The sequence below is a fragment of the Onychostruthus taczanowskii genome, unplaced genomic scaffold (assembly GCF_017590055.1).
Source record: "Onychostruthus taczanowskii isolate IOZ18803 unplaced genomic scaffold, ASM1759005v1 scaffold80, whole genome shotgun sequence".
NCBI lineage: Eukaryota > Metazoa > Chordata > Aves > Passeriformes > Passeridae > Onychostruthus > Onychostruthus taczanowskii.
In genome coordinates, this window is record NW_024505893.1 from 3,626,338 (window position 1) to 3,652,277 (window position 25,940).

Genomic DNA, 25,940 nt, shown 5'->3' on the forward strand with positions numbered 1-25,940 from the left:
GTGATAATAGCAAATCCTATGATTGTTTTAATAAATCCAAGCAGTTAAAACATCACAAGAAGTAAGTGGCAGCAATTAATAGTAATAAAAATAAGTTCAATTTGGGGAAAGCAGATTACAGAGTTCATTTTCTTTCACTGAATCAATGGCTCCCCTGTTGAAATAAGCTCTAATTAAAGGAGAAGGTCAGGATAAAAATCATATACAGCATTAAAAAGATAATGTATTGGCCAATTCTTCAAGGTGTTAAAAAGTACTTAAGACCCACAAGTGCCAACATTTGCAATGTCTCTTGAGCAGTTCCTAGTACTTCTTATGAGCTGGTCCTTCTCTTCAGACTATTAATGCTTTAGATTTTAAAGGCTGAGATTTCTCAATTCTGTTTCTTAACCCAAGCCACCTAACCTTTTCTAAGTTAGAGAGGATAAACCTGCTCACTCTGGTAAGGCACACCTATTTGGAGCTGCTGTGGCAGGTTCAAGCCTTCCCACCTTCTGCATGAAAACATCTATTTTAAAGATGAATTTTAAGTGCATTATAAAACATTTCTTTATATCTCCTTCCTCCATATCTTAAAACCCCAAATATATGGCCAGTTGATTACTAAATAAAACAATAGGACACTCTGTCCCATTTATCACCAAACTGCCATGGCAGACCTATGAAACCCAAATTCTCTAGACATTCAGGTTTGCTTCCCCCCTGCTGCTCCTTTGATGAGCACATGAAGGTTCTAAATAGATTAAATTATTCAACATAACCACCACTGTCTAAATCTGTCTCTGCAAGAAGTAGGTGTTTACAGCCAGTAACAGAAATGCACAATCACTAATTCATTACTGCAAGAAGCTACTCTACCAGTAATTGAGTTACTGTGCCTCTTCTGGAAGCAATGTTAAAACTAAATTTGCTTAATTTTTTTTTTATTCCTAGCATTACAATAGCTTCATTTTAAAAAGATGAAAGTGAAAACAAAGATAAGCCCCATAACAAGTTCATTAAATTTATTTTACTTAAATTGGCACAAACCACAAGTGAAATAACTTTCACTTTAGAATGACTTTAAAATGATTTAACTTCACTACAGCCACCACCCTCATCTGCAAAGCAGTATTTTCTCTGACACAAGATCCCTACAGGATTAAAACACAAGCAGGTTAGAGATAGTTTTTGGCACACAAGCTGAAGTCAGAATAATCAGTCATAGCTCATGAGGGAGCAGAGGTGAATAGGGAAAGAAGGTGGTCGCCAAAGCATTTGGAGGCAAATACTCTTAAAATAGTACGGCTTTTCCAAATGCCTACTTAGTGAAATTAGACCCACAGGAAAACCAGACCAGTTGAACTGTATAAATAGCATAGGCCTCTCAATGGAAAATGCAGCCAGTCTGCCTAATTTTATTTTTTTTTAAATGAAGAAACATAATGCCAACATACTGAATAATCCTGCTGGTTTCAATTAGCTCTGGACCTTTTCTCTGGCTTGGTAAGGTTCTTAACCAAGGCATTAATGCCAAAGGAAATTATCCAGCTTCTTTTACAAAAAAATTACCTGAACAGGCCAAGTAATTTTATGGTAAATGTTAATCCTAAACCTCAGATAGAGACAGCTACTTCTGAAATTATGATTACTTTTCTTTTTTAAATCATGTTTATTTTTCAGTTTTATAACAATGACAAAATACTGACTGCTCATTGTTCTGTTCACCCGTCCCCCTGTATTTCTGGACAGAAGTGGATCTCCAGACATGGTTGATTCTACTGAAGGTTCATACCTTCTCCCCTTCATCCCATAAATACAAATAGCAAATAATGAAACATAAACTATTGTCACAATTAATCTAATGGCTTAAGAAAACTTCTGTAAATGTCTTGCAATTTTACCCAAATGAAAATTACTTAAATGTTATACAACTTTTTTCAAATAATTATTAACATCTAAATGAACTGTGTGTCATGTGGGGCTTCAATTTGAAATGTATGTTTAATTATTTTTATAGTGAGAAGACACAGTTGCTGTGTCCCAGGGATGTGGTAGAGGCCTCATCACTGGAGGTTTTCAAGATTCATGGTTCTAGATAATCTCCCCCACACCCCCTTTCACACAAAAATTTGTGCCAGATTCTCTTTTGAGGTTCCTTCCAACCTGGCCTGTTCTGTGATTCTCTCTCATCCACTGATATAATCTCAGTTTTCTGTTGGGAAGAGGTTAACTTTTCTAGCCAATTTTTCAATAGGAAGCATCAAGAACTCATTCTGAAAAGGGGCTCACTGCTATTTCATTAAGTTCAGTTAACCACAACATCCTGTCATCGAATTAATTTATAAGACAAACTGCAAAAAGAGAGCATGTGGGAAAACTGAAATGATACATATCCTGGTTTTGTCTGAATGCACAGAAACATCATTTTAGTAATGATTCAGATGCATAAGCAATCCTGTCTGGAGAAAGCCCTTATTGATCTCCTGCAGCTGATTCATAAATCTGTTGCTAGAATATTTATCAAGTGGTATCATGAAAAATTCTATCTGGCAGTTGATCATATTTCTTCAGATGTGTTGTAAGTCTGTATTTTTACTTTTCCTTTGCTCTCTCTTCTTTCAGTAAAATCACCTCCCGATCTTCAAAATTTTTCTTTCCTGAGAGGTCCTGTGCTTTTGATCAAGGATTTTGCCTTTATTACAACCTTAGCTCCAACTTTCAGAAATTTGCATACATATTACAGGCATCAGATCATTACAGAACTAACTGCCTACCAGCTCCAAAGGTAATGTGTGTTTCTGTGTACTTTCAGTGTCTACTGAAAAAAGGCAATTGCTGAGTGGACAGAAGCATTAACTTAACCAACAACACACGGTCTCTCCCCTCTCCAAAATAAATGGTTTTATGTTGCTTACTGAGCTTGAAAACTTGAAAGCTAAGTGCTTCCTCTTGGACAGGCTGAGTGTCTGAAATAACTGCTTTTAACAGCCCTGGAGCATCATTAAAGCTTTAAGACATTTCAGAAGCATTTGGTCTCCATGCCCCTTAGGTAAAAATTTACTTAGAATTGGTAAATCGAACATTGCTAAGTAAAACAATGTATTGTCATTTACTTGTGCCTGCTAATAAGTACTTTAATTAAGACTTTTGGAAATAAGTTAACAAATTAATTAATTTACAGCTGCAATAAAAAATCAGTAAGAAACCCATTAAATATCATAAATAAGTCAATATATTACTTAGGAAATGAACTCTATTTTTATTACTAGAAATTACCATCCACTATAAAATGCCACTGTACCCATTACTTTACTTGTATAAGTAACAAATTTCTTAACTGATGTTATTAAATTAGTATATTACTTCTCTGCAATTTGTATTTTTTTTTTTTTTGCTTTGGCTACTGCACTTATTTAAATAGTGAGTTGTAAGAAAGAGAATTAGGCAATCAATAGCTTAGGTTTTACACACTGACAAACACAATTTGCTTCACATTTAAGTCGGTAATTGAAAGTCAATTGGTTGCAGCAGTCCAGGCAACGCTACCTGTAAGTTGTCCTGAGACAAAACCCACAGAAGTACAAGCAGTCTTTGTATTGACTGTAGGGGCTCTCTGATCAGATTCGAATTCTAAGGTTGAGAAAAGGCTGTAAGAACTTTGCTTCTATTATGGGAATTGGGAAATGTGAAGATATTCAAGTGACAATTAACTAGACTTTTTTGATTTTGAATTTTTTAAAAATTCAGAATTTTATCAGCATCAGAATCTCCTTAAGTTTTAATTTCCCATTCAATCCCATATAAACTGTTATTTTTCAGTTCAGATGAAATATTTTTTCCTATGCAAAATCTTTTCTATGATTAAGGAACTCAAAAAAATGGAATCACCAAACATGCAAAAGCAAATTTCAACCTCAAATTTCGACCTTCTTCAAGCCCTTGTTGTTTTTCACCCAGAGGATGGTTGGGCACTGGAACAGGCTCCCCAGGGCAGTGGTCACAGCACCAAGCCTGACAGAGTTCCAGAAGTTTTGGAGAATGCTCTCAGGCACATGGTGTGATTCTTGTGCAGGGCTGGGATTTGGACTCAATGATCCTCATGGGCCCCTTCCAACTCAGCATATTATGTGATTTTTCTATATCTGTGCCTATGGAAATGGTAGCCTAACTTCCTAAGACTGTATGTACACCTTAATTTATTTTAAAATTGTGTTTATGGTCTTCAAAAGGCTTAGAAAAATCAGGCTGAAAGCATGTTTCTATTTATTAGATATTTCTTTCTCAAATTCAACCATGTTTTATGTGCTTCAGTAGCATTAAGGTATCCAAGTAGCTAAGCTGCCCAAAGGCTTCTAACAGCTGCAGAAAAATTAGATTTAGATTAATCTTTTCTTATTGCTTTCCCTATTTTCTCCAAGCTTAAGGTGTCACCCTCAGCTGCTCATCACCACCTCTTTCTTTGCAAAAGTACACTGCCACATCTTCAGCTGTACACAAAAGGCTTAGTGACCTAAACCAACTGAAAATAAAAGAACAAGTGGTTTTGTTCTCTGGTGGCATTGTTCTTACACTGTGTCCTATAAGCAGGGCAGAAGAGTAGCTGTTTGCTACAAATCTGCAGGCAAAATGGGAGATTTGTTCCTTCTTTTGCTCAGAATGTATCTAAATGGCCTCAGCCCTTGACATCCATCATCTGCACAGGGCTGCTTGCTGTTGGTGAGAACTCCCAGTCCGGCACCTCGGGCTCGCCCCAGAGCGCTCCCAAGACAGAAGTTCCTGTGCCCACAGTCTGCTGCACTGAATTCCCAAAGCACTGTGGATGACTTGTGTCCTTATGCCAGCAGCAGAACAGGCACCTTCTGTCTGAACATGCCTTTGCTTCCAGCACAATGTCAGGCTGCTCCTTGTTGGAGCTTAGAGAGCACCTTTATGTACAAACAGTGCAATAAATCCTTTCATACAACTGGCCTTTGTGGAGAGCAAGGTAAATGACCAAAATAATGTATGTTCTGCAGCACATTTCCCTGTCCTAGAGAGGTTGAAAGGAAGGACATGCAGCTCAACTCAGCACTACTCCAAATAAATAAAATGGACAAAAAGTAATGTGTTAAGAGCTATAAGTAGTAATATTCTTCACTGACACGCCACCTAAAGATTTCAGAATGATTCACAGAGTCCATAAAACTAGTAGAACTAATATGCAGCTGCTTCTGGCACAGAGCAGTGAATTTACATACTTGGATTGATTACATAGCTTCTACTTAAAGAAGTAGCCCCCATTTAGGTGGCCCATTATTAAAATTCCACACATTACATGAAGCTATTAGGGGCTGCTCAGCAATAACTGCTTTGGAACATTGCCAAATAAAGGCATACTTTATTAGAATCAAGTTTTCCACAGTTGTTTAAAAAACAACCCCGAAATTTGTAACCATGATCATTAAAAAAAGATGGCTTGCAAGATGTCTGTCTGGGAACCCCTCATCTGTTCTACTTTCTGCTGCAGAAAAGTGAAGTTGTCAGGATATGCATCTGACAAGTCAGGATTAATATGGCTTCTTTTCTCCCAAAATTAAATTTTCATATCTATTCTTCCCAAATGGAAAAAAAAACCAAAAAAAAACCCACAAAAAACCAAACCAAAACAACAAACTCGCTTTTAACTTCTTGAGGGAAAGTTTTAAGGCAACATTAGAAAAGATCCTTCCCTGAGAGGGACCCAATTTTATTTTTTTAAAATTTAAATTATTCATTTGACAAGAACCTTTCATTCTGTGGCATCTGCAGCAGTCAGAAATCGTGCTTCTCTCCAAAAAGGCATCAAAGCACTATGAGCTAGAAACAATAAAATACTCTGTTACCTGAACTGCAGTTCTTCATGGCGAAGGAATCCACGGCTGCCATGCTCTTGTTCCCATTAGGAACATATTCCAGTGAGATCCGAAATGGTTTCTCCAGGTGTCCAACTCTCCTTTGAAGCAACACCCATCTGGTCTCATCACAGAGCAAGAGGAAAAAACACAGGAGAAGAGCTGTAAGAAAGGCTACTACTTTACAAATACCAAATCCCCCAAAGGAGCAGCTCCACTTATGGCTGGTCACACTGTGCCTCCTACCCCAGTCCTCACTTCCCTCACAGTGTCCCATGGTCAGGGCCTTTCCCTCCCATGGATTTTGCAAAAGTAAAATTCTAAGCACCAAGATTTCCACCCAGCTAAGATGTGGAAACCCAACAAAACAGCAGCTTATTGCTCTCTTCTGTCACACTTCTGTGCCCCCAGATGTCTGCCTGCTGTTTAAAGGAAGCCAAACTCTCTGTGCAAAGCAAGCTGTGAAATCTGTAGCACACGTGCACATCCCCTTTAAATACCATTCCTGAGTCTGACCAAAAAGTCTCTTAGTCACTCAGGAAATAAAGCAGTCTCCAGGGCTGTACAATAGCTCTAATTCCCAGCACTGCATCACTAGTTGAGGTAACACATTTTGCTTCTAAAGCAGTTGGCTGGAATTTCTACCTGTGCACGAAGCACCACATCTAAAACGTGGCATTTCTCCTCCTCCACTTCCTGTCCCTCTTTTCCTGCTTACCTCCCTCCCAAATGACAAAAATTCCCAGCAAGTAAATCAAGGAAGTGAATTAGCAGCCCAGGAGATTAACATCCACACTCCAAGAGTGCTATAACTTAACCTGCTTGTTGCCAAGAGTAAATGAGAACAAAAAGCCTGTTTGAGCTTTATTTATTCCCTGAGATGCTAGAAGACATGAGTGCCTGGCTGTCTTTAATGTCTACCTCCTCCCCTCTGATCAGATGGGTCTGCTGCTTTACCTGAACTAACTTCCAGCCAGAGGGCACAAGAACTATTCCTAGACCCCTGATTCCAATTCTGTATCCCACAAGACACGTCTGAAGCTAGACAGTAAAAATGAAAACATCTGTCTTTTTGCCAATATTCTGGAATTCTGCAAGGAAAATGTTAAGGACTTAAATACTTGTACAATAACATGGTCTGGCCCATCTCCCTTTTCATCCTTGGGCACAGGCTGCCAATAAAACCACTTGACACCATTTATGAAGGGCTGCTTCCCAAGAGGCACGTATCGCCTCAGCAGTGATATGGATCCCATCCCCTGTTTCACTCCAGTTTATCAGGGCCTGCTCACTAACCATAAACATGATCAGGGACAAGAGATTCTGTAAAGTCACTCAGCCACTACTAATTCAATTTTTTCACATTTCTCTTCTGTTACAGGAAGAATTCAGCACCAAGGGAAAAGTCCCTTTGTAGCATACTGTAAAATGGTCAGCTGGAACATAAGAAACAAACAGGACCTAACAAAGCCTATTAGGAAATGCAGCTCCAGCTGCAACTTTTGAAAGATGAGACCAAAAATGTATTGTGTTTCCTTAAGTTGTTTTTAAACACCACTATTAAGCATTTTAGGGGAAGACTGTAACTATTTCTGGTTGTCAGAAATTTTTCATTGCCCTTTGATAAAACCCCACATTTTTTTTATTGCTCTTACAAAAAGATTTCCTTGTCAAGTATCCCCATTGCCTCCCTGTATATGTGTTTGTGTTTGTCCATGAGCTGTGAAAAAGAACACCTTTTTTGGGGAGGAAGGGAACCCTCTGGAACAGATCTTCTGAGCACAAGAAACTACACAGCTTATCTAGCATCCATTACAAGAATCTCCTTCTCCAGAAGCATGCCAAAATTTGGATGTTATGAATTTAAGAAACCCTTCTGAAAGAAAATATAACATGTGGGTATGACATTTGCATCAACTGACCATGATTTGTGCCTGTTATGAGCATGGATCAATCCTAAATTGCAGACCCTACACTGTGACAGAAGCTAGGAGACTTTTCTTGGTTCCAGTGGCAGACACATTGTTTGTCTCCTCAGGGACACAGTGGTGTCATTATGCTCCAGTGAACCAAACAAAATTCCCAGCAGGCAAGGAAGCTGCTGACAGGTATGTAAAGGACCTAAATAAAAGTCCAAAGCAAGAGTTGCAGAAGGACCCTGCTGGCAGCTACTGCAGTTCAATGTGTAACTCGGAAAAGCAAACACAGCTTTTTAATGATTTACTAGGTGTCCTCCTCCCTCTTTTTCCGTTGAGAAGAGTGAAAATAGACTGCTAAATTTCATTTTTTGTTTACAGTTATTTTAATTTCCACATCTCATCTTCCACCTTCTGTGCTCTAGGCTCCCACTTGAGAGGAGGATGTTGGCATCCTCACTCTTTTTCTGTCCCACTCCCCCCAGAGATAAATCTGCTTTTGCTGAAATTAAATAGAATAAAGCATTGAGAATATTTTAAATGCCTAGCTTCTGTGTGAGTTATTTCTTCTGATGTCATCTCAACTTAGGTATATTATAAGGATTAGAGGATACAAATTTCCCTACAAATAGAGCCAAAACCAACCCTAGATGAAATTTGATTATGAAGTACAAAAGCATCTGTATGTCATGAAAATTGTTTTCCTCAGCTTCAGAAGACTGATGGATTTTAATTCCAAGTACGCAGTGGCTCTCAACAATGATTTCCATTTCTGTGTTACTGCTAACCCTCTGGATAAATGTGCCAGGAGTTTTAGGAATTGCTTTTCTGAGTTACTGGTGCAATAACTTTAGTTTGAGATTCTCAGGCCTCTCATAGTTTACCACAGAAACTTTATTAACTCCCAGAGCTGTTGCCAAGCAGGTGTTTTATATCACCACAACAGAAGACTGGAAAACGCAGACTCACTCAAGCCCAGATTCATTACAAAATGTATTCATACTTCGTGGTACAAATTCCTGCAATGGGTTGCTTGAGATTCAGAGATTCATGTGAAAAGAAATACCAAGTATCAGCCTCTTAGTTTGGAGACAAAGATGACATTAACTGGTGGATTTATCAGGTATACTAAAAATAGCTCCAGGGTCACCAGAGGCACCTGTGGGCAAATTCAGACAGGAATCAGTTCTGCCATCACTCTGTGGCAGATTTGGGACTCTGACCTCCAGACCTTCTATATAACACACTGTATTACACAGACCCATACTCATTTGTACATCCTGTGCTATATATAGGCTGCCTGGCAGCAGCATCAGCAACATCTACTTCAGCATAACCAATTAACATATTAGATGTTAATTAGCAGTAGCTTTATTAAATTTCTATCAGTGGTCTAGTGTGGCTGCATTTCTCTTCACAGAGAAAAGCAAGGCACAACTTCCCAAGGATATTTTCTGGGAATTGCAGGGAGGAACCTCAGAGGAAGAAGAAACAATTCTTATCTCATTTGCTGCTTCTGTATTTGTGCAAAAGTAGAATGCAACATGGAAACTGTTTACCCAAAGTGATGGTGCTTTGTTTCCTTGGCCTATCAGGGCCAAGCACATGTCCAGACTGTCAGTCAGCACACAGTCACAAGATTCTGTACAGTGGAATTGAGTGCTTGTGCTGATTCAGTTTAGTTGTGGTGTAATATAGTATAGAGTAATATAGTATAATAAAGTAATTAATTAGCCTTCTGATATTATTGAGTCAGATGCATCATTTCTTCCTTTTGTCAGGGTTACCCTGTCTGCTTTACTATAGTCTACATGTTATGAATCTAATTCTTGAAAGCATTCTAGTGAGGTAACAGAAACTACTTCAGTTGCCTTTTGGGATAGATGGGGAAACACCATGTATGGAACCTCATACTGGAGTCATACTTCACTAACCTGACAGGTTTCTGTGCTGAGATGATAGGCTTGCTCAAGGAGGAGAGCAGTGGATGTTTCTTGTCTTGACTTTGATAATGTTTCCAGTACTCTCTCCCATCCCATCATCACTGACTGATGGAAACACAGACTGAGGTGTACTGGCTTAGAGGGTTATCACCAGTGTACCAAGTCCAGCTGGAAGCCAGTCACTGGGGGTACACCTCTGGTTTTATAGTGTTTTCTGTGTTCATTGATGACCTGGATCATGGGACAGGCTGCACTATCAACAGGCTTCCAGCAGGACTGGGAGAAGCAACTGATGCATGGGACAGCTGGGCTGCCACTGGAAGATGTTTGAAATTTGGGTCAACAGGAACCTCATGAAATTCAAGAGAAAAAGCACTGTCTCTGAAGAGGAACTACCTCATGCACGAGCACAGGCCAGAAAGTGGCTTTGAAGAAGACAACCTGTGGGCCCTAAATACCAAACCTAAGCTAGAAACGTGTACCCAGTGAAAAGAAAGGCCAATAGTTTCCCAGGCTGCACTGGGAAACACAGATCACAGGGGTGATTCTTCCTCACTATTCAGCTCTGGAGAGACACTCCTGGAGGACCATGTCCAGTGCAGCCCTTTCCAGCACAAGACAGACACAAGGTACAGAAGTGAGTCCAGCCAACAGCCACAGAGATGATTTAGGTACTAGAGCATCTGACATACAAGAGGAGGCTGGGATTGCTTAGAGAGCAAGAGAAGACGAGGCTCAGAAAGAATCTTAGCAGTGTTGATCTGTTATGGGTGAATGGAAAGGAGACAGATTTGGACAAGGGTATCCAATGAAAGAACAGGCAAGAACAAGGTACTTTCCTCGGACTGGAAGACCAGAAATTCCATTAAAACACAAGAGAAAGCTTGCTTGCTTTAAGAGTGACTGAACATTGGAACAAACTTCCCAGAAATCTTATGTAGTCTCTATTTCCAGATATTTAAAATGGGAGTGGATACAGATCTGGGTAACCTGCTTCTCACCCTGAATCAAGAAGGGAAGTTGGACTACTCAATCTCAGGAGTTCCTTCCAACCTCAACCATTCTGCATTTGTGAAGCACAGGACCCAAAAGCAAACAACAGCAGGTAACAGATTACTCCTGTTATCCTCTGCATGACCTCCAAGCACTCTACAGAGCAATGAATCAGCCCAGTAAGCTGACAACTGCAAGGACAAAAGCATCACTTATTGTACCCAGAGCTATCATCACACAGCCTTCAACATCATGGCCTATTTCTACACAACAGTGGCCATAATGACCATGATGATCTGTCTGGATACTGCCTCAAGCAATAAAAAATCCTGCAGTTTAACATTTTAATTTAAACTTTTATACTGCAAAGCAAAAGACTATGTTGTATTGTTTAGGCACTGCTCAGTCTCGTTGCAAGTCAGATCCATCAGGTCTTTCGTTGAAGCTGCATTAAGAAAGAAATTGTCTCAGATATCTAGAATCTGCAACATACATCAGTTTAGACAGAAACTAATAACACTGTGGTCTTCAGTGACAGAGTAACCCAAAATCCTAGATACAAATATTTTCAGACTTTAGAAAAGTTCAGACTTGGATGAGGATGTCACCTAGAAAGAATGAGTTCCTTAAAGAAAGCCTGGGCAACACCTGGAGTTTCTCTCAGAAGGCTCTTCCCCAAAACAGAAAGTGCTACTGACAGAACCTGAGCCCAGGTTTACACAGGAGAGCAAGGGCTAAATTTTCAAATGAGCGCTGGTTCATACTCAGTGCTCATTGTGAAGGTGTGCTGGACACAACCTTTGGCCTCTCCCAGCCCTGCAAGGGCGAGGCGCTAGGTCCTGAACAAACCAAAGTATTTCCCTGTAGCCTAACTTTTTTTAAGCCCCCCATCCATGACTCAGTTGGCCAGGCTCTATGTTTCAGAGGCCACAATCCAGTTGTCATGGAAACCTGACAGGTAGTTTAGATGCTCTGGTTGTTCATGCAGCATGTAGCTTCACAAGGAACACTTTCCTGATTAATTCTAATCGATACACTAATGCTTTGGATGCCATTTTGCATGCTCCTCTGGGTAATGGCAGCACTGATTAATTGCAAGTTCAAGTCAGGATGATCTCTTAGAGGCAGTGCATTAAAAAAAAAGCAGTGCTAGAACTCTCAAGTAAGGTCTCAAGCTGGAATACTTGCAATCCTGCATTTGTCTGCCTTCATGGGTAAATGATTTTGAATCCAATTAACACTCACATACTCTTTCATCCTGTTAAAGAGGGGTTTCAAAATGCTTGATTGCAGCAAGCTTTGGGACTCCAGTTTACTCCCATGTACAGCAATCATCTTTGTGATCGTTCCCCAGACTTCCAACTAGTTCTGGGAGGTAGAATTAATTTCTGTGCTGTCAGCCAGCCTGACACCTGTGCTGCCACCTGTGCCACCACCTATGTCTTCAGGGGAGTGCAGTTTGCACTGGCCCAACAGCAGAAGTTTCACCCAGAATACTGTCCTAGCTTTGACAGACCCACCACTTTCTCTCTTTTACAGAAATTTTGAAAGCAAGTCTTCAACTTGCAAGAAAAGTACGGAAATTATTAGCAAGAAGCTGCAAAGAACCAATGCTTAAATCACAGTAAATCAGGGCTAACTGCACTTGAACTGTGTTGTGGGGAATAAAGAGCTGCATGGGCCCTCCAAGGGTCATGAATCAGCTCATGTGCTCCCAGCAACAATTAATAGCTGGTTGAGGGAACACAAGAACTTCCAACTGTCTCCTCTCCTTGAGAGAAATGTTCTGTGAATTCAAGCTGTATTCTGCTCCCTCATCTCCACTCTCCCAGAATAAAAATTGTGGAATTTAATAGATTCCTCATAGCCAAATTGAATGACAGTGTGACTTTATTTCTTCAGGTTGAGGCTCTCATGTAAAATACTCCTGCTGCTACCAGCATTCATCATGGTATTGCTGTGAGGAAAATACAGTGCATCTTGGCAAGGGCTTAGATTTTCTCTCTTTGGTAAAAGGTTCTGCAAACTTTTGGGAATTAAAAAATTAAATATAAATAATAGCAGCTGTGTCAAAGTATTTCACATCAAAATCTGCCTGCAGCAGTGAAAATATTAGAAGCTGATTTTTGAGAATGAAACCTTGTTAAGGGTGGAATTAAAATTAGCACTAGGAGTCCAAATGAGAAATTTTTCTCTTTAATGGATAAATAGGGGAAAGAACATAACTTTTTCATCCTGCATGCCCCTGTGTAATTATGCAAAAGTTTATAATATGCTTTAATCTTGCCTCCATATTGCTTCAGACTTTCCTTTGCTTCAACAATTAATGGGCACTGCAGAAAGGAAGAAGCAGATTAAACCTTTTCAGGCTCTAGCCAACAGAAAATGAAAAAATGTTTTCAAGACGATGCCAATAAAATTTATAGAGACAGAGGATTAGAAATAAAATAATCTATAGGAGTCTGGGTAAACTCTTTTTTCATTAATTCAAACAATATAATATATTGGACTGTAATTATTTTTAATTATCAACTTGAAAGTAATTTCAGTGTACTGACCCTAAAGTTACTTAAACGACACCAGATCCAGAATTTGAAGTATGATGACACAGTCTTACAAAATGGCAATTAATAAAAATACTGTACAATAATGCAAGAGATTATTTAACATTAAAGGAGGAAATTCTTGATGTGCAACACAAAGTTTACAATGTTAATTCCTCTGCACATTGATAATTTTATTTTATAAGAGCAAGAAAAATGGGAAACTTTACTTTTTAAGGGAAAGAAAAATAGTATCCCTTTTCCTCTATTGATTTAATGCCGACTGTCTTTCTACCCTTTTCTCTGGCCTTTTGCATAAGCAAGACATAACTGTAACTGGTAGGTTAAATACAGCTGAGACCTTTATTAGTGTCACTGGATCAGACCTTTAACATCCCTGTGAGAGGCTCAAGAAAGCTTCCCCGCCCTTTCCTCAAAATGCCCTTAGAAGATGCTTTCACGAAAGTTTTGCCATTAAAAAACAAAACAAAAAAACTTGCAACTATTTTCTTTGTTTCTCTATTTCTCTTGTTACTCTTTTAGTGCTTTTAAGATGAAACTAAAAACACTGCCACCTCCCCCCAAGAAAATGTGCTATAACTGTGCTTGGTTTGACGAATAAGTCAGGCATTGAGTAATTACCTTGCCTACAACAGGAGTCCAACAAGATTTTGACTCCAAAATGCAATTATACCCCATCATGAGTGCTGGAAAGGAGGTTAAATATACCCTCTTTCTAGAATTGCAGAGCTGGGTTCCTTTGTACAGCTGCTCCACTGAGAATTGTACATCTGGGAAGATATTGCAATATGGAAAAAACTGCTTTAGGCTTCAGTGAAACACAAGTTTCCTGTGAAGGATATTTTTTTATGTTCTAGTTATTCCTGGCCAACAATGGAAGTTTGCAATTAAGCCACTACAGTTTCTTTGGTAGTGGACTCTTCTGCTGTGCAGAGAGCATGCACACAACCACAACACATGGGACAACACTCTGCTTGGGAAAAACTATTCAAATGGCAGAAGATAAAACCTACAGAAAAAATACTTGTCCTTGTTAACTTCCACAGAGTTAAAATATTATTTTTTATCCGCCTTTCTGAATGTCTGTTAGTAAACTCACTCTTACAAAGATTTTGCCTTCCTAACTTGTTTGAAGAAAATTCCCTGCTCGGAAAACGTGAAGACATATTTGAGCACTGTGAAGAACTGAAAAGGTAACTGATTGAAGAATTGCACACTCACAATTAAATCTTATTCATGTGATTACAAATGAGAAACTTTTAATGGGATTTAATACTGATTCAGCCCTGGAACAAAGAGCAGAGGAACTGTAGAGGGATTCAAAGTCAGATGATAAATTTATGCTGTATGGTGGAGGGCAAACCTCCTTCCAAGAGAGTAATCAATTTTCCTCTGGAAAGTAACCCACAAAATAAATGGCAGAGTTATTATCAATTCAGCTAATCTTTTCTAAAAGTCTGTGGAATGAGTAAACCAGGTTTTTACAGGACAATTTTTGTTATGGACCATTCCAAAATGTAAACTTAGTGCTCCAGACATGCTAAGAAACTCATCAAATAAAAACTCTGTCGGACAAGAGTAGATGAGACACGAAAAACCATTGTTGGTTTTTTAAATGACAGAACAAATTATTTTAATTGGCTACTTCATCCAATAAACAGTTCTGTTTTTTTTTGTGGGAGCTCCCCATGGACATGAGATGGCTAATCACTCCAGTAAGAGACTTCTGCAATTGCAAGTACAGTAGAGCTCAACAGCTTGCTCAGAGGAATGTTTCATCTGGCCCTGAACTTTCCTTTACATTCCCCAGTTAAACCACGCATGATGGAACTTTCTTCTGCATCTTAAGCAGTACACAGTTGGAGGCACTCCTGGGATGCTAAAATTAGCTATCACATCCAAGATGTAGCACCAAAACTGATGTGAAAAGAATAGCTCAGCAGACTTTTCTGGTGCATAATAGCTCTTTAGTGTCACCTCCTCTTGTAGCCCTCTCCCTATTTGCATATCATATGATTACACCTGTTTTAACAAAATTAACACTGGCAAAAAATGAAATTTCATTGCAAGAAACCAAGTTGCAGTAACTGCTAGCAACATGTAAGCCCAGGCAATACCAGGAACACTGAGCATTCATACAAACCACGATATCTTTAGGTGGTTATACAGACCTCACAGCACTTCAGCAAAGAAATCAAACACCTCATTTTTCAGGTGGGTGAAAAGAAGGCACAGCAAGGTTATGTGATTCATTTAGTCAGTAGTTAGATGGAACTAGGATCAGAGATAGAAGTTTCTCATTCTTATTCCCGTGTCCTATTCCACTGCATCGTGCTGCTTCTGATGAGGGTAATTAAATTTTATGCTTCAGGGAGTAACTTAATTGTCTTTGAGGATCAGAAGGAAACTCCATCCTTTCAACACAATGTACAAGGCTGCTCAGGTGTGCCAAAGAGTAGTTTTCATTTGTTATTTAAATACTGAAAGTAAAACAATCTAATCCTAATTACAGCCAAATACAGTCAAGGCTTCAGAAAGACAGAATGTCTTTTGAAAAGAAAGAGTAGTGGTAAAATACTCTGAAATTATTTAGTTCTCAACAGCTCTGTCTGGGAGACCAACTAAACCAGGATTTTCACCTCTACACTCAGCAATGGCAGTTTATGGCACAGGTAAAGGGAAGTAGGAATATTGTATCTGCTCAGTACCTATTTGGTGGAAATAAAACCATGAAAAATTTTAGGTTCAAAGTTAGGTTCCAAGAGTGAGTGAGAGATAAGATTTCACTGAAGAGAACAGCTGTGCTTACTGCGTATCCTTTACAAATATGTTGCAATTTTCTAACAGCTGTAATAACCTAAACTTGAAAATCAGATATCAATATAGCTAAAGAAAGATTAAAGACTAGATAAAGAACTGTTTGAATCTTTAGGCTCAGAAGGATTTACAGAACATCTACTCCAGGAACTCCTGCCCAACAAGACAGTCCTTTAAGAGGCTCCTAAAACCCATTTCATCAGGTCAAACCCCATAAAAACCTGTCTGGTTAGAAACAAAAAAATAGCCTGACCGGGTATTAGAGATTCCCAGAAACAAAAAAGACTGGCAGATAATCCTCAGCAAATACCACCTTTCCCATAACTTCAGCTGTTTCCAGTCTTTGCCTGCAGCACAGAGGTAGGATATTGTTGCACTGGGCAGAGCATTTGCCATATGAAATGCAAAATAGATAAGTAAATAAGAGTAAAACATGGTGCAGAACAAATAGAAGTGAAATTCTTCCCATATCATTGTACAATACAGAGGATATTTATGCACAAGCAATGTGAGGGGTAATATGAAAGAGAATTGCAGGCGTGAAAACAAAAGATGCATTTCTTGATGAAAAACTTCCTATTCCAATTTAATTTATTTCCTTCAAACCAGTCATTTGAAAGAAATTATTCATTAGGAAGGAATATGAATTGGGAATGCAGAAAGGTTTTGTCCATTGCTGCTTATGTAGCAGGTATTGTAAGAGTTACCCTGTTGGGGAAGGGGGCCTTTGAGTTGTATGACTCAATTTCAAATGGAGAAGGAATTTAAAATAAAAAGAGAGAGTGACTAAAACAGTGTCAGTGTCTCAAAGAGAAAGAACTTGGGAGGCCGGTGTCTGCTCTTCAGAGCAAATGACACTTCAGAAGTCAGACAGATCATACCACTTAACAACTGAAATGTCAACTTTAAAGAGACAGAAATGCCACCAAAGTGAGGCTTGCTGCTGCTTGCAACACGGCAGCAGTCACAGCAATGTCCAGTGCTGACAACAACGTCTGCCCCTCTTACCACACCCGCAATACCAGTAACATCTGATGGGTAGGTCCAAAACCGCTACCAAAAGTCAAGTCTAGTTTTTCCACACATGTTGAGACTGTTTCTGTCCCACTGATCTAAATCTTCTGCATTTACTGTAGGGTATTTCTGAAAGAGAATCGGAGCAAGCCATTACTGAACATCCAGAAGGGAAGTCAGGGGTAGCCAACTGCATCTGTCACTGCCTGCAGATATGAGTTTAAGACACTGTCTGGTTTCTCAGCTTCCCAGAACCTGGGAGCATGGAGATGTTTTATTTAGCTCAGAATACATTTGCCTGTTAGTCTCAACATTTGGCACACACACTTCCTTTGAGCATAAATAGAGAAGTCTTGACAAGAAACATGCATAGAAAACAGACTCCACAAGATGTTCCAGCATAATATACTGGCTCCTCACAATCAAATAAAAAGGTTCCTAAACCAAAAAGCTCATTTTCTTGGGTTAATATTGCCAATGAAATTGAAGGTGTTTTTGATCCTAAAAGCACACGAAAACATGATGACTGTCTTTAGTATTTACTGATAAAGAAAATACCTAGGTCTTTTGTATTCCCAAAATAGCAGTCCTGACAATGCTGCTTGTCTCAGTATTACATTAAGTTGTTTTTCAAATTCAAGTAGTCCTTTTTTCTAACAACATCAGTAATTGCAATTCAATAATATTTTTTGAGATAGCTCTTGCCTTTAGACACCCTTCTCGGAAGAAGACCATGCACTGCAGCATCCTGGAGAGCTCAGAAGCACAAAAACATGAGCTTAGCCTCAAAAAGCAAGTCTCACTTACAAGCTCACTTGTATTGGACAAAGGCTGGAAAGAAAACCATTCTACAATTCCCTCACAGGGCAAAAATAAGGAAAAAGGTCCTTGCCATGATATTTCATTGTGGCTTTAGAAACACTGACATTTCTATGAACATCAGTTTAAAAATGTATACTTGGTACCTGAGGGTATTGTAAGGCTTGATTAAGTTAATACCCAGCTCAATGAAAAATGCCAAACAAATTCAGGCACTATTCCTACCCTCTGACTTAAACCTTGTTTGCAATATAATATATAAATTATATTCTGAACAAGGATGAGTTTTTCTGTATGAACCTGCAACCACCTTTGAGCACTTCAGACAAATAAGGCTGCAGGAATGCAAAATATCCAAAATACATGCAAGTGTACATATTGTCAGGTCACCTACAGGTAGGAAAAACTAGGGAGCAACACCAAAATTGCATTTCTTAGCACTAATTATCTGTTTCATGCCACATCAAGAGGATTTTTCAATGAACTCTTTTCTAGAACTATTTCCTTGCTGTTCTCCCCCTCCTGAGCAGAACCATAATCCAAGTTCTGGAGGCTGATAAAAAATACAGTAAAATTTCCACTCTTTCTTTCCTCCCTCACTGCTTTTCCACATGGGTTGCCTACTTCAAAGTAGAGTTTTGCCTCTTTCATCAAAATTTAGTTTTATTGACTCTCAAAGTCCCACAATGACCTCTAATTTTCCCTAACAGGCATAACCACAAAGCACTCTGGCTCCATATCTGCCAAGAACAATCGATACTGTTCAATAAAAACCAAGTCATGAACCACAGCAGCCCCTACCTCTGCTTAGCTCAATGACATTATGCAGTTTCAGCTTGTTCTTGGGTGAATCAGCTCATGGGGAATTAAAGAGTTCAAATCCAAATGTTCCTGCACCCTTTTTGCTTGGAGAAATTGCCCCAGGACCTGCTGAATTCTGGTCACAAGGAGGTTAAAGTTGCCTCAGTCCATAGGATGTACTGAGCAGTGAGCTGAAAGAAGATGAAATTATGCTAAAGCTCCATCAGAGCAGTCAAGTGCTTCTGTTTTAGTCTATAACTCCATTTCTGCTACAGCCCTACTGAATATATCCATGTCAGCCACTGACAGTCTCATACCAGCATTGCCATTAACCCACACTGAGATGCCTTTCCACTAATTAAGCAGAGTTCATCTGACATGATGACTAAACTCTCCTTTTCTAGCAAATTGGAATTGAGCTGAATGTAGGCATAAGGAAAAACAGAAGGTATATAGAGAAAGACCATGGGTATACTTCAGCTTCTATGGGCTGCATGAATTTTTCAAAGTTTATCAAGGACTTCAGCAGTGACTTAGCCTGGTCACTGCTGTCCCAAGGCAAGAGAGAAAGGAAGGGCTGCAGAGCAACCCCTGGCCTGGGGTGAATTAGTGCCAGGCCCTCCCATGCTCTGCTCATTTACAGCACAATTCCAAAAGGCATTTCTCTGTGTGAGCTAATTTAAAAATCAGTGCAGAATGTAAAAATAATGACCTTTTGGCCTAGTAATATTTTACATTCACATTCAGTTTAAGTCATTGAGAATAACAGACAATTAGGACGTCTGGTCTTGTAGGTGAAGTGAATTCAGTCCAAAGACCACTGTGGCCTCAGAGCAGCCTTCTTGTCACCATTTTCTTCCCTCTTTGAAAACTGAGACAGCACACTAAAAGCTGTGGCAAATGAGACAGCACACTAAAAGCTGTGGCAAATGCTCTTCAGTAGCTCTATCTAGCAAGTGGCTGTGTTTGAGATTCATATCTACAGAAAAGGCCCGGAACATGCCACAGATCCATCAGCATTTTAGAAGGTGAATGAATAAAGTACTTAGAAAGCAGAGCAGCTGTTTCAATTATAGCATTAGCAGCCCAAGCCCTAAGCACTCAGTGCTCCTGGAAGCCTGAGGGTGGGTAGGGAACAGAGCCATCTCCATGGATTATAATTAAAAGACCAAGGCCAATTGCACATTCAGAACAAACAGGCAGCAAATGCTTTGGTTGCAGTTGGTCATTTTCTGTTTCAGCCTTCCAGATTTTTGGTTTTGGTTTGCAAATGTGAACAAACCCCTTTCAGAGTATGCCAAGTACAAGTAACTCCAACAATCCCATCCTGCTGTTTATATGTTTTGCACTTGCTACAATATGGGGGGAAAAAATTAAAAAAATTGGGCATCTCCTTTCCCCTTCTACTTTCACAGGGACAAGTTTATATATCCTGAGGCCCTTAGTGGCTGCAAAATATTCATTTTCAAGCAGGTAATGTCGCATGTAAATCATCACCCCACTGCAATAAAAGAGATGGTGAATCTATATTTTATATTTCATGCCTGTTTATGCAAACAGTGTAAATTCAAGATCTTGCCTTATAACTTTTTTTAGTTAGACATCTAGTATCTAACTCTCTAACTCTCAGACAGCAATGATTATACAGAAAATAATGGAACTGGCTCAAAAGCACACACAGAGATTCTTCCCTGGGGAATTTCTGTTCAACCACACAACACTGAGTGGACAAACAAAGTGAATTCAATTTTACTAACCCACTCTGTCTGAACAAAACAATCAGGTCTATTCCTCTGACCATACTGATACATATGAGCATACTATATGTAAAAAAAAAAGTAACCATATAAAATAAAACATATAAAATAAAATAAACCACAGAAAATAAAATAAACTATATAAAACTATATAAAATAACAATAAAAATAATCATATAAAATAAAATAAAAAGTAAAATAAAGCAGCTGTAGTTGCTTTGGAACAAAGACCTGCCAGTGTTACTACTGCACAAGGTAATCTCCTGAGCTTGAATACAAAATGTCAGGGAGACATTCTGAAATCTTCAATACACCACTATATAAAGCTTCAAGAAGTCCATTTACTACGAAAGGGGTGAAGCAAAGATGCAACACACAGGAGTGTACCACAAGACTCTGCAAAGGGCTTCCAGAAACTGCAGCCTGAGGCCAAAGCAGTGAATGTGGCAACCTGCTGAGAGCAGGAACACTCTTTCCAGGATGGGTGGAAGGGGCAAGGCCCCTCTCTGCCAGAAGCCCTGAACTCTGTTTCCATAAACATCCCACTTCAGGTAACTCAGACATGAATGGTGCCTGCAGAAGAGAGATTCTCAACCCTACAAGAGGAATACTTCCAGATACTTTGGTGTGTGTTAGATGGGTAGCACAGAGAATGGCCGCTATGGACTGGAGCAAGCGATGGGCAAGGAGAGGCTGGGACAGTTGGGATTGTTTAGCCTGGGGAAGGCTCTTATCATTATGTACTGATACTCTGGTTTGGCTCTGCCTTGAGCAAAGGGGCTGGACTAAATGATTTCCAGAGGTGCCCTTCAGCCTCAGTGGTTCTGTGATCCTGCACAGGTAGAAGATGTTCCACTGGCTAAAGATCTTTGTCTTCACTATTGATTTATTTAACAAAGCATGCTGAATTACTGGTGCTCCTGGATCAATGCTACTGGAGGGTCAATAGTGGCCACATCTTCAATTTTTCCTTTTCAGCTATAGACTCAGAGCTTCACTTGAATGAACTTAACGTGCAGTGAAACAGGATATATGAATAAGAAAATGCACATTATTATCAGCTTATTGAAGTAACATTTGCTTTGTTCCTGATGATGGAGGGCTTGAAAATGCAAAGAGCTAGAAGAACGTCAAGAACTATTGATGAAACCTCTGTCAAATGTTTCAGACCTTTTCCCCCTGTGAAACCAATTTCAGATTTCAGAGTGAAAGAACCATTTTCCTGTAAAATGTGAAAAAGTTAGTAAGTCTCAAGCAGCTTCTCCCTGGAGGGAAGCCCTTCAGACCCTATTAGACATCCTGCTCTGTACTTGGCTTATCTTTGTTGGCTTTTTTTTTTTCCTGGTCACAATTCTCTCTAAACAGAACAGGAATAAAGAAAGGAGAAAAGGTTATTTCCTCTCGTTACTTTGTGCTAGCAAAGGGCAACATTCAAAACTCTGAAATGTATACATGTCTTTGCAAACAGGGCAGTAGAGAAATGGGCAGTTCATATCCAGACTAGAAAACTTATCTCTTGGCAAGTGAGTCAAAGAGCAGGAGCCAGGCAAAAGGATAGAGGGGGAGATGGAAAAGAACAGCATTAGCAAGCAAGGAATGAGGCAGAGTACTGAGAGAATGTGGATAAGAGAAAGTCAGCCAAAATATATACCACAGGATTAGCTGTCTCTGATACAGAATCACAGAATCAGCTGAGTTGGAATGGACCCATCAGGATCATCCAGTCCAGCTCCTGACCCTGCACAGGACACCCCCAGAGTCACTCCATGTGCCTGAGATTGTTGTCCAAATGCTTCTTGAACTCTGTCAGGCTTGGTGCTGAGACCACTGCCCTGGGGAGCCTGTTCCAGTGCCCAGCCACCCTCTGGGTGAAAAACCTTTTCCTTATACCCAATGCAAATCTCTCCTGACACAACTCCAAGCCATTCCCTCGGGTCCTGTCACTGGTCACCACAAAGAAGAGATCCATGTCTGCTGCTCCTCTCCCCCTCACAAGGAGTTGGAACTGCAATGAGGTTTCCCCTCAGCCTCCTCCAGGCTGAACAGATCAAAGGACCTCACACGGCTTCCCCTCAAGGCCCTTCATCTTTGTGGCCATCCTCTGGACACTCTGTAATAGTCTAATGTCTTTCTTATATTGTGGTGCCCAAAACTGCTCACAGGTCTCAAGGTGATGCCACATCAGTGCAGAACAGAGCAGGACAATCCCCTCCCTTGGCCAGCTGGCACAATGCCCCAGAGGCAGCCAGGACTGTGACCCCACATTCTCACTGCAGTTGTAGTTTGCGCTCTACAGGAGATGGGAAAACAGGTGCTCTTAGAACCCTCCTGCTCAACTGTCCACAACAACAGCCTGGTGCAAGACAAACAAGCCAGTGTAACAAGTCATTTAAATACTTAAATGCCAGCATGAATTGACTCTTTCACTAGGTAAACTCCTGCCTCAGCCTTGTTTTGTTTTCCTTTTCCTTCAGCCCTTGGGATATCAGGGTACAGCCATGACCAAAAGCAAAGAAACACTCTGTGCTATTCAAAATTCTCTAAAGGACACCATGCAACCGGTGAAATGTTTCAGGAAGAAAGACACTGAAAAAAAATGAAGTGATTTTTCTGGGGTGGCAAACTGAGCTGCACAAATTACAGTCCAGAGGAGACCTCAGGTCTTGTTCTTTTCTCAGTATAATCTTTTTGAATAATCGTGTACTTACAAACCCCACAGAAATATCTGGTAATATCAGAAAGAACATATAACTGAAACTTAAAGGTGTGAATCAGAAATCCTATCTAAAAATGCCTGAGGAAAAAAATACTAAAAAGAGTTTTAATAGTGACTTTCAACATAATTTAGTGGGAAATGAGGAGATGAAGATGAGGACTCATGAGAATGGAAAAGAAGAAAGAATGGGGACAAGGTGAGGACAGCAGATTAAAGAGAGGACACAGTCCCCTGAAATAAGCAATCTCTGTAAAAATGGGTGAGACTAGTGAACTTCAGTACATTTGCAGAGAGAGAAAAAAAAATTCCATTACAGCAGAGAGACCAGAAAGGCACAGACTAATGCCCCAGCTCTTACAATCTTACTGATTTTTCCCAGTTTTATGTTCCTAACTTCCTCACATATGTGTGACTCAGGCAAAAGCTGATGGTGATCAAAAGGTATTAGAAGCAAACAGCCTTTTAGGATCAAAGAGTTCAGCAGGGTCAAAGCCTTATCTCCCCCCTTCTTTTTCTTCCTTTTTTTTTTTCCTTCTGAAACTTTCAAGTCTCTACCATCCCTGATATCTCAGAGGTTATCACCTCTGAGGACAAACTGAAATTCAATGTTGGACTATTGCTTCAGTAGCATCTCTAAATTCTACTGAAAAACATTTGCTAAATATAAATATATTTTTTAAATTCCCTCTATTTTTATGCAAATAGCTACAAAATTTGTTGGAGTTCAATAATCACTCATCTCTAAACTTATCCTAAAGAAAAAAATTACGTAAATTTGAGGATTATGCATCAACAACGAAGCCAAGGTGTCAACAGAAAGGTTTGTAGGGGCCAGGGCAGCTGGAGTGAAAAGAAGTCAGCTGAGCCACAGAGAAACAAGAACTTCTAGGGGCAGGAACATGAGAGAAGGATAACCTCTAGGGGCAGGGACATGAGACAGACACAGTCCTAATTGCAATAGGCAAGGATGCTCTATTCATCTTTTCATGATGCCTGCTGAAGTACAAAAGCTGATGATTCATATTTTCACCCTTTAGCTATTCCTTCCCCACTTCAGGGTGAGTCTTGAACATTCTGCTGGGAGGTCTGTGCAGACTGTGAAGTCTAAATCCTTGCTACTAAAATTCTTCCTGTAATTTGTGGTTTAAAAACACAGGCAGGAAGACACCCATGAATAAATGGGATGCTTAGTCTCCAAAGAGGCTAGTTCCACTTAATGCATTTAAACCAGCTAAAAAAAATACCAGAAGGATGCTAAATGCCTGCAGCCTTTGGAATCATGCCTGAGGAGTAATGAAAATAGGCAGGACTCTGCTCCTGACCAGATCTAGGGATAAGGGTTACCACCAGCTATGCTCTATTGTACCAGCCTCCACTGTGAGTGGAGTAATGAGAAACTCAGCAAGTATTTGTACAGCCTTTCCATCAAGGTTCAGATTCCTATCTAAATTATTCTTTTTCATCTGAATAGATTTACCTACCCTTAGCTCTCATTCAAAGACATTTTCTTCATGGGGCCCTTGCCCCATGACATGGTTTTCTATTAAGTTGTTTTTCCTATGCACATTTTCTTCATCTCTCTTCACTTTCATGGAACAGAGGTCTGGAGCTGAATCATTTATATTCCACAGAGGTGTGGGAATAACCCATGAAAGCAACAGCTGGCCTGAACAGCACTTTGAGATATTCTTTCAGCCAAGGCTGCTAAAGAAGTGTGCACAAGCTGACATTGTACAGCAGCTGTGTCCACCCTGTGCTAGACACCACAACTTGAAACATTTAGAAAATACTGCCAGCAGCAAAACTTAACGCACATCTGAAAAGTTTTCCTTTAACAAGCCCACCCCTGCCCCACTAGGGATTCCACTGACCAGTTACTGGGGAAAGGATTCCTACAGTATTACTCAGCCTCACAGTCTGGTGTGAAATTAGAGATGAATTCACCATTACCAAAAGAATTCCATCTTTCACTCAATACATTAAAAGTCTCAGCTGCAGATGCATTCTTCTTTTTAGGAGGCGACAAAGGAAAGTTGAGCTGAAACTCTTCTGGCAGTGCAGATGTCTTTTTAAAGACAGAGTCTGGATGGAAGAAGGAATTCTTATCTTCCAAATTTTCATGTGAAAACACATGAAAATAATATTGGGACACCAAAAAAAGATGTTGTAAACAGAATACTTTTCACCAGAACTTCTCTATTTAGAACTTTGTCACTGCATGTAAGAGAATGAGAAGCAGGTATGTTCAGTAAAACGGAAAATCTAAAAGAAAAGCAAAATTGCATGTCATAAACAGTTATTCAGAGACTCCTGACACATGAGGATTCCTGGGTTCCAAAATTTTATATTAAGGAGCAAACGAGAAGCCTTGAATCTCAGCTTTGGAAGAAACAAGCCAAATTAAAATAAGTAAAATGATACATCCGTGGACATTTAACATTATTTAGATAGTTCATTTGGATTCTTTAGGATTCAAATGAGACCGAGTAATTAATTTTTTTTTTTTTTTGGTAATGGAAACAACAGATGACTAATATAGGTATATTCCTACAAAAAGCTTCAAAATAATTTCCCAGGAAAAAAGCTTCCGAACAGGCAAACCATCAACTGGCAAAAACTGGTTTATATCTGGATTCCACTAAATTAGAAATATCATTAGATGAGTATACTCTCTTGCATTATAAACAATAATAGTTTCTAGTAATATTGTTATGGCAAGAGTTCCCATCCAATGCTGAGTTTAACAAA

The 25,940-nt window shown here is 39.6% G+C and overlaps 1 protein-coding gene across 1 annotated transcript in view; it reads right to left on the reverse strand.

Moving 5' to 3' along the window:
• The window catches only part of ALK (ALK receptor tyrosine kinase), a 302,683-nt gene that overhangs the window by 94,770 nt on the left and 181,973 nt on the right, over positions 1-25,940 (reverse strand). The window contains 1 exon segment of the mRNA XM_041424114.1: positions 5,844-5,971. Coding sequence (XP_041280048.1) covers positions 5,844-5,971 — 128 coding nt within the window.